The sequence below is a fragment of the Emys orbicularis genome, chromosome 6, assembly GCF_028017835.1.
Source record: "Emys orbicularis isolate rEmyOrb1 chromosome 6, rEmyOrb1.hap1, whole genome shotgun sequence".
NCBI lineage: Eukaryota > Metazoa > Chordata > Testudines > Emydidae > Emys > Emys orbicularis.
The window spans coordinates 129,555,203-129,564,859 of record NC_088688.1 but is presented as its reverse complement, the minus strand read 5'-3'; the positions used below and the strand labels follow the sequence as shown (position 1 = coordinate 129,564,859).

The 9,657-nt window shown below is 42.2% G+C and overlaps 1 protein-coding gene across 2 annotated transcripts; it reads left to right on the top strand.

Annotated features, from left to right (window-relative positions):
• Window positions 1-9,453, top strand: THAP1 (THAP domain containing 1). Of its 2 annotated transcripts, none has more exons than XM_065406695.1 (3): window positions 1-243; window positions 1,226-1,421; window positions 8,875-9,453. In XM_065406695.1, the coding sequence occupies exons 1-3, from the start codon at window positions 173-175 to the stop codon at window positions 9,313-9,315; spliced, it is 708 nt and encodes a 235-aa protein (XP_065262767.1). In that variant the 5' UTR covers window positions 1-172; the 3' UTR covers window positions 9,316-9,453. The 2 variants fall into 2 exon arrangements, with proteins under 2 accessions (XP_065262767.1, XP_065262766.1); XM_065406694.1 differs by having other exon boundaries at window positions 1,226-1,427.
• Window positions 9,454-9,657: the final 204 nt, after the last annotated feature.

The window sequence follows — 9,657 nt, the reverse complement described above, 5'->3', positions numbered from 1 at the left end:
TGAGCTGAAGCTGGCAGCGCCATCTTGAAGTCGGGAGAGGCCGTGTCCCTTTTCTGCTCCTAGGGGCTAATAGCAAAGGGGATGGGGGCCGGGCAGTGACTGAGTTAGCTGGGTCCCTGCGCGCCTCTTCTCTGGGTGCTGGAGCGGAGCAGGTGGCCGCCGGCGGGGGAGAATGGTGCAGTCCTGCTCCGCCTACCGCTGCCGGAACCGATACGACAAAGAGAAGCCTATCTCCTTCCACAAGTGAGGACGGGGCAGGAGCGCGCCTGCGCGGGGCGGGAGCGCGCCACGGCGGGGGGAGGGGCCATGCTCAGGGGGCGCGCTGGGGGCGCGGGGAGTAACCGTCATTGGCGAGAAGCCCAGAGCGCGTGCGCACCGGCTGTTGGGGAGCGCGCTCGCCCAGGGGGAGTCCTGCGCAAGTGGGCCTGTCCCAGTTGCTCCTCCCGCGCGGGGGGAGGGGTTTCTGAGGTGGGGGCCCGGCTGTGATCGGCGCTGTACAGACAGCCTGCCCCATTCCTCCTGGGGAACGGGACGGATCTGCCCTGGCACCCTGGGCCACGTGACTGTTTGGTGCCTGGAGCAGGCAGCCTTCTTGCCTGGCGTGGGCCGGCCAGCTCAGGGGCACGGCCTAGCCCACAGGGGGATGTAAACACTGGGCAAGTGAGGGGCTGCGCCAGCCCGCCCATCACCGGGTCTGGCTCCAGGCATCTGCACCACTTGGTTTGAGCTTCGTAGGAGAGCTTGCAAAGGAGCCTGAGGCTTCTTCACACTTTGCAGGTGTCCTGTGAACATGCTTGTTTGAGGCCTCGTGCTCTGTATTGAAATCCTCATTGCCACTTGCTCGTTGGGCGGCCTGATGTTGGCCTGGCTTTTTCAGTTCCCCTGAATAAAGCAAAAACCTGCCCCTGGGCTCTTCCCTGTCAGCTGATCCATGAAGGTGACCCCTTGTGCCTCCCCATTGCCCCCCCTATGCCCAGCAAGGAGATGACTGTGTTTATCAGCTTGCAAAATCAGGCCGTAAGCAATGGTGCTGAACGTAGCAGTATGGAGGGGGGGGCTTTTGTTCCTTGTTTATATTGCAGCTAACACTGGGGGTCCTGGTCCATGACTAGTGTTTCTAGATGCTACACCAATACGTTGTCTTAAGTGTCTTATGTATGTCTACAGTGCTATTGCTTCTTTTAGAAAACCTTGAAATGGAGCTGAAGGTCCATTTCATTTGCAGGTTTCCTCTCACGAGACCTGATCTCTGCAAAAAATGGGAAGCTGCTGTTAAAAGAAAAAACTTCAAACCAACAAAGTATAGCAGCATTTGTTCAGAACACTTTACTCCAGATTGCTTTAAAAGAGAGTGCAACAACAAGCTACTGAAAGAAAATGCCGTGCCCACAATATTTTGTTACACTGAACCCAGTGAGAAGGTAAAGGTAAACATGAAAACTCTTTCTTATAATACGTACTTTAATTTATGTATACATAGTCAAATACTGCAGTATAAGTATATATTTTTTTAAAATGCAAAGAAGGGAGAGAAGCAGTGTTAAGGAGATACGGATTTAAGTCTGATCGTCTATTTCTGCACATGTGCAGAGAGCAGGAGAACTTAGAAGGGTCCCGAGACATATAGAAGAGAGGTATGGTAACAACTAGAAATGCTCAGCTGTTTTTGTGAAGCTATATGGAAAGTTTCCATTAAGAGCAAGTGGTCTTGTGGTTCCACACAATCACCACCTGAGAGCTGAGCCAGTTGGCACTCGGGAAAGGGTTATAAATATGTGAATTGGAGTCATCAGCTGATTGATGCAGGGCCAAAGAGATGTTTCTGATATGAAGGCTGTGTTCCAATACTTGTCTCACTTTGGATACAGGTATAGGTTCCCTATCTTGCTAGAAACCAATGAGTCAAGGTGGGTGAGGTAATATCTTTTATTGGACCAACTTCAGTTGGTGAGAGAGCCAAGCTTTCAAGGTGGAACAGGTAGTTTAGCATAAGTAGTTAACCTATATTTCAAGAGACCATTTAAGGTGAAGTAGCCTGTTAACATGTCTCCAGTGCACTAAATGTCCCAATAACAACTATGTGGGTGAAATGAGACAATCACTGCACACTTGAATGAACCCATACAGAAAACTGATAAATGACAAAAACACCGTATCACCTGTAACACTTTTCACAAAGCGATCACTTTATATCTGAACTCTCGGTCCCCATCCTCAATGGTCCCTTGAAAATACACCTCTACCCCGATATAATGCGACCCGATATAACATGAATTCGGATATAATGCGGTAAAGCAGTGCTCCGGGGCGGGCGGGGCTGCGCAGTCCAGCGGATCAAAGCAAGTTCGAAATAACGCGGTTTCACCTATAAGGCAGTAAGATTTTTTGGCTCCTGAGGACAGCGTTATATCAGGGTAGAGGTGTATGTGTTAACTACTTATGCTAAACGATCTGTTCCACCTTGTATTTAGCTGTGACGGAATGAGTACGTTTCCCAGACCTGAAGAAGAGCTCCGTGTAAGCTCAAAACCTAGTCTCTTTCATCAACTGAAGTAGGTCCAATAAAAGATATTACCTCACCCACCTTGTCTCTCTAATATCCTGGGACCAATGTGGCTACAACAACACTACATAGATACCAATTAAGCAGTCAACTATTAGCTCAGGGACTGGAATTAGCTGCTGACTGCAAGAATCTTTTGAACTGCTGTTTTTGCTTAGGAGATTCTCATGTGTTTTGGAGGGTACTGAGAGAGGCTGCCCTTCTCACGCTCTGGAGAATCCAGGTGACACAGGCATATTTTGAAGCCATATTAGAAAGTGAGAAGAGGTGAAGGCAGTGTGTATATGTGTTAAAGTGTACAAGAGTGTATGTTCTGTTGCAGACTTACACTGAAATGTATGTAAAGAAACCAAGGTGTGGGGGAGATAACTCTCGATAGTTATCCTTTTTGGGTGACAGATCTGAAGTACTGTCCCACATTGATGCATCAATAGGATTTTAGAACAAATTGATAAATTAAACAGTAATACGTCACCAGGACCAGATGGTATTCACCCAAAAGTTCTGAAGGAATTAAAATACAAAATTGCAGAACTACTAACTATAGTATGTAACTGATTGCTGAAACAAGCCTCTGTACCAGATGACCGGAGGATAGCTAATGTAATACCAATTTTTAAAACACTCTCCAAAGACAATCCTGGCAATTATAGGCTGGTGAGCCTAACTTCAGTAACAGGCAAATTGGTAGAAAATATAGTAAAGAACAGAATTATCAGGTGCACAGATAAACATGTTTTGTTGGGGAACAGTCAATATGGCTTTTGTAGAGGGAAGTTATGCTTCACCAATCTATTAGAATTGTTTGAGGGTGTCAACAAGCATCTGTATAAGGGTGATCCAGGTGATGTAGAGTACTTGGATTTTCAGAAAGTCTTTGACAAGGTCCCTCACCAAAGGCGCTTAAGGAAACACAATAGTCCTGGAATAACAGGACTCTTATGGATTAATAACTGGTTAAAAGATAAGAAACAAAGGGTCCATTTTCACGGTGGCGAGAGGTTCTGCCAGGAGCTGTCCTGTTCAACATATTCATTAATGATGTGGAAAATGGAGTGAACAGTGAAATGGCAACATTTGCAATTGCTACATATTAATTCAAAATAGCTAAGTCCAAAGCTGACTGCAGTTACAAAGGGATCTCACAAAACTGAACAACAAACAGGCAGATGAAATTCAACACTGATAAGTGCAAAGTAATGCACACTGGAAAAATAATTCCATCTACACATATATAGTGGAATATCTAATTGAGCTGTTAGCACTGGAGAAAGAGACCTTGGAATCACCTTGGATAGTTCTCTGAAAACTTCAGCTCAACGTGCAGCAGCAGTCAAAAAGGGTAACAGAATGTTAGTAACTATTTGGAAGGGGATAGAAAATAAGACAGAAAATATGATGCCACTATATTAAATCCCTGGTTTATCTGCACCTTGAATTCTGTGTCCAGTTTTGGATTCCCCATCTCAAAAAGGATATAGTGGAATGAAAAAGGTTCAGAGAAGGGCAACAAAAATGATCAAGGGTATGGAACAGCTTACATACAAGGAGATACTAAAAAGATTAAGGCTGTTCAGTTTAGAAAAGAGATGACTAAGGGGTGATGTGACAGAGGTCGGTATAATCATGAATGGTATGGAAAAATGAATAGAGAGGTTTTATTTACCCTTTCCCACAATACAAAAACCGGGGGTTACCCGATTAAATTAATAGGTAGCAGGTTTAATACAAACAAGGGGAAGTACTTTTTCACACAACACATAATTAAACTGTGGAACTCATTGCCATGGGATGTTGTGATGGCCAAAAGTATAACTGGGTTCAAAAAGAACTAGCCAAGATGGCTGGGGAAGCAACCCCATGCTTGAGATGACCCTAACCCTCAGATTGCCAGAAGCTGGGAGGGAAAGACAGAGATGGATCCCTCTAACTGTTCTGTACACTCCCCCAGAAGCTCTGGTACTGGCCACTGTTGGAGACAGGATACTGGGGTAGATGGCATTGATCTGACCCAGTGTGGCTGTTCTTATGTTTTTAAGTGAGGAAGTCTATATAAGGATCACCAAAAGGTTTACTGCCTAATAGTTTATTTAATAAGTTCTTCAAAAGTATTCCTAATACTTTTTGCAAATGTCTGTATGCGTATTAATTGTTCACTAAGGAATTGTAGCGCGCTCTCTCTGCTGTTTATTAGGGCTGTCAATTAATCAAGTTAACTCACGTGATTAACTTAAAAAAAATTAATCGCAATTAATCATAGTTTTAATCGCACTGTTAAACAATAGAATACCAATTGAAATGTATTAATTTTTTGGCTGTTTTTCTACATTTTCAAATATATTGATTTCACTTTCAACACAGAATACAAAGTGTATAGTGCTCACTTTATATTATTTTTTATTACAAATATTTGTACTGTAAAAATGATAAAAGAAATACTATTTTTCAGTTCACTTCATACAAGTACTGTAGTTCAATCTCTTTATCGTGAAAGTGCAACTTACAAATGTAGTTTGGTTTTTTTTGGTTGTATAACTGCACTCAGAAACAAAACAATGTAAAACTTTATAGCTTACAAGTCTATTGAGTCCTACTTCTTGTTCCGCTAAGACGAACAAGTTTGTTTACGTTTATGGGAGATAGTGCTGCCCGCTTCTTATTTGCAATGTCACCAGAAAGTGAGAACAGATGTTCGCATGGCACTTTTGTAGCCGGCATTGCAAGGTATTTATGTGTCAGATATAGTAAACATTCCTATGCTTCGGCCACCGTGCCAGAGGACATGCTTCCATGCTGATGGCTCTCATTAAAAAAATAGTGCGTTAACTAAATTTGTGACTGAACTTGGTGGGGGAGAATTGTATGCCTCCTGCTCTATTTTACCCACATTCTGCCATATATTTCATGTCATAGCAGTCTCGGATGATGACCCAGCACATGTTTGTTTTAAGAACACTTTCACTGCAGATTTCACAAAACACAAAGAAGCTACCAATGTGAGATTTCTAAAGCTAGCTACAGCACTCGACCCAAGGTTTAAGAATCCGAAGTGCCATCCAAAATCTGAGAGGAATGAGATGTGGAGTGTTCTTTCAGACGTCTTAAAAGAGCAACACTCCGACTTGTAGGCTCTAAATTTTTACATTGTTTTACTTTTGAACGCAGTAATTTTTTGGACATAATTCTACATTTGTAAGTTCAACTTTCAGGAGAAAGAGATTGCACTACAGTACTTGTATTAGGCAAATTGAAAAATACTATTTCTTTTGTTTTTACGGTGCAAATATTTGTAATAAAAATAAATAAAATGTACAGTGCTTACTTTATATATTGTGTGCTGTAATTGAAATCCATATATTTGAAAATGTAGAAAACAGCCAAAAATATTTAAATAAATGGTATTCTATTGTTCTTTAACAGTGTGATTATTGATAGCTCTACTGTTTATTAATTCCTACATTCAGGGTTTTTGATCCCATAGCTCTGAGGTCGAACTCTTCTATCTTTTCAGAAAAGAGTGTTACACACCCTGGCCTATGCTTTAGCAGAGAGGTAAAATGAAGTGCAAGAAAAAGTGGAGTGTAATAGAAGTATACATAATATTACCTCTGCATTTCCTACTCCCCACCCCTCACACACCTTGTCTGTTACATACGCAGTGTTACTGCCTCCAAACATCAAATGTAGCTCCTCCTGACAGAGCACATGTGTTTTTTCTTCATTGCACCACCGAGTGACATACTCAGGCTCTACCCTTGGGACTAGAGTGGGTTATTCAATTCTTCCCCTTCGGCACACTGAGTGCACGGAACAGGAGTGATTTGGAGGATTCCTAGCTTCTGTAAGGGAGATAAAACATGCACCAATAAATCTCTTTTCTCTTGCCCCTTTGAGAAGGGAACAGAAAGGATGGTGAGAATAGCAGAAGAACAGCAGAAAAAGCTCAAAGAGAGATATGGGGGGGATGACAGAGGGGGAAAAAGATGGGGAGAGAGGCACACAGGAAGAGTGGCACACAGGAGAGTAGGAAAATAAAGAAAATAGCCTGGAAATAAAGAGGGAATGTAAGTGGAAAATGGAAGGCAGCTAGTAAGAAAGAAAGACAGACACAGCGTGTGCAAGAAAAGATGAGCAACTTTCAGGTAAATACTCTTTATTTATACTTTCTTCTTTGATTGTGTTTCCCTGATAGAAAAGATGAGTATGGTGGGAGCCAAATTAGACACAAGAGAAAGGGTGAGATGGAGAATATTCTAACCAAGTTGCTGCCCATGCCACAGGACAAATAGATCAGGATCAGTGGCAGTTCAGGTTCCTGCATCTGGCCACTCTGCCTCAACCCATGTGGATTGACCACTTCTAGGGAGCAGAGTGTAATTCTCTCTCTGCTCATTTGTTCCTTGCCCCCTCTTTTTGTACTGTTAGTAAGGATGCCTGTTAGTGTCAGTTGTGGAGGTGGATTTGGCGATGTGCACAGCTGTTCACTCCGAGCTGTTTTGATATTACCAGCTCATTTGCAGCAATTTTAAAATGACCATAGATAGCGGTAACCGTTACTCTCAGAGCAGGGTTCAGATTGATTATCTTGATGTAAAAAGCTGTGTAATACTGTTTATTTTAATACCTGTTGCCGTTTTTCCTGGTAGGATCTTTGGGACAAAAACTTCATTGGGTATAAGAAATGCTTTGAATTCGCCCATAATATGTCAGTGATGGATTACCAAGGGAGAAGGCCACGTATATACTGAGAGGGAGATCTTTTATGAAAGATGCCATGTGCCATCAGCCAAAAAGGGGAGACTAGAATTGGAGGATACCAATTTCTGCAAGTCTAGTTGGCAATTGTCAGATTGTCCCAAGTGCTCCTAAGGAGGGTGAATTGCTCACTGAGAGACATGCTTTCCCCTTCCTCTTTCCCTTGCAATCTTCCCCACAAAGGGGGCTCTGAGAATTACGGTTGACTAGTACAAGTTTGACCTTGTCAAAATGCTTGACATCTTCATGTGTGAGGCTAAAAGATACATTGTGACAAAAACATAGGTTCATTTGATCTGAGGCACACAACTGGGATTGTCAGATTGAGGTTGTGCTAATGTATACTGATTGATTATACATGGGCACCTACAAGAAACTTTAAATCAACACTGGAAGCAAAACTGACTTTCCAGTTACACTCTGCTTAGTATCATAGTCTATGCAGGAGCAATGTCTAGGCAGTAGATTAAAAACAGATACTAAATTGCTTGGCTAGGATGTCTTGGATAGTGCTGTATTTCCATGGCCTTTTACACCTATATATTAGATCTAGCTCGATCGCTCAGGGCTGTGAAAAATTTTGCACCCTGATAGGTAAATCTGATCCTCACTGTAGACAGAGTTAGGTTGACAGAAGGATTCTTTGTGGCTATTACTTCTCGGAGGGGTGGATTATCTACATCGATGGCAAAACCTCTTCTGTCGATGTAGGAAGCATCTACACTACTTATGTAGTATAAACATACCCCTAGAACCTTGTGCTCTGAGGATTTGGCAATAGGTTACGTAATCTGCAAGTACTTGGGTGAAGAATATAGCATCTCTGTCTCTGACACGGTTAATGCCATTAAATGCATTGAGCCCATCAAAGCAGTTACAAAATTGACTTCTAGGTCAATGCATCTTTCACCGAGAAGTTCTTAGCTGTTTTTGCTAGATACTGGATATGCTTACTGTTGTGTTTCAAGAGCACTGTTTCATGTGAGTCCAAGCAGATGCAATTCTGAATGCTCTCTATAACTTTGGGGCAGAAAGGATTTAAGTCTTCCCTCTGTTCATTACCTGTTTTGGGGGGACTTGGGCTAGGTAAGTACACTAAGTGTATCTAGGTTAAAGTGAGTGAATGAGTTCTTGCAGCTGATAACCCTTCAACCGTGTGGTGGAGTTAAAGACTGGACAGTTTATAATTTTATAAGTGTTTTGACAAAGTCTTCAGAAGTGACTAGAGATTTTGGTTGCCTCAATTTCTAGGTGTCCAACTTGAGACTTTTATGAAGGTGGGTGCTCAGCATTTCTGAAAGCTTTTAGGGTGGCTCAAACGGAGCATTGAAAAGTGAGGTCCCCCAAATCCCAATCACTTTTGAAAATGTAGGCCATCAAACTTCATGAACAGAATTAATGCTAAAAAGGGGGGTGCTTATCACCTTCATTTACTAATTTCAGCCATGCGTAGTGCATTGTCAGCTGGGTGCTGCAACTGTTGCATACAGATATGTGGCAATTAGAATGCTGTTCACAAAACAGATTAAAATGTACTTTCTGTCTTGCTGTTTTAGACTGAAGAATTTACAGAGCAACCCGAAGATCTGTCTGCCGCACCACCACCCCCTCCTCCACCACCCCCTACTCTGCTACCACCTGCCCCACCGCAACCTTCCTTTCCTTTGTCTCAAATAGATGCAAGATTGGTAGATCCAAGTATTGGATTATTAATGCCTCCTCTCCAGACCCCTAATAATCTTGCCGTTTTCTGTGATCACAACTATACTGTAGAGGATACAGTACATCAAAGAAAGAGAATTCAGCAGCTGGAGGAACAAGTTGAAAAACTGCGAAAGAAGCTCAAGACAGCGCAGCAGCGATGCAGACGTCAGGAAAGACAGATTGAAAAACTGCGAGAGATCGTTCAGTTTCAGAAGGAAAAAGACATAGTGGCAGGAAAAGGCTATGTGATTCTACCGAATGACTATTTTGAAATCGTAGAAGTACCTGCATAAAAACATTGACGTTCATTGTAAAGGGACAGTGCCAAATAGCCTCTTCAGACTAACACAGAAGTTCAGTTTAAAAATGAATGCTCTCTAATTGTGTGTAAAACCATTCTAAAAATAATAAAGAAGCTATAAAATACTCAATAGAGCACAGTTTGTTTGTTCATTGTCATTGCAACTTTTAACACTTTTAATTAGGCTTGGCAGAATTAGACTTTTTTTGGTAATATTGATGGAAAATATCAATGTTTGTTTATTTTTAAGTTTTTTTGTTGATAATTTAAATCAGGCCTGCACAACTCGTAAAGCGGCGAGGGCCATATTACTCCAAAGAAAACAGCTGAGGGC

What these genes read in the sequence shown, in the direction of transcription:
- THAP1 (XM_065406694.1), top strand. Translation starts at nt 173, where the DNA reads ATGGTGCAGTCCTGCTCCGCCTACCGCTGCCGGAACCGATACGACAAA. An exon ending in AAGCCTATCTCCTTCCACAA is followed by an intron (nt 244 to 1,225) that starts GTGAGGACGGGG and finishes TTTCATTTGCAG; the next exon opens with GTTTCCTCTCACGAGACCTG. An exon ending in AACCCAGTGAGAAGGTAAAG is followed by an intron (nt 1,428 to 8,874) that starts GTAAACATGAAA and finishes TTGCTGTTTTAG; the next exon opens with ACTGAAGAATTTACAGAGCA.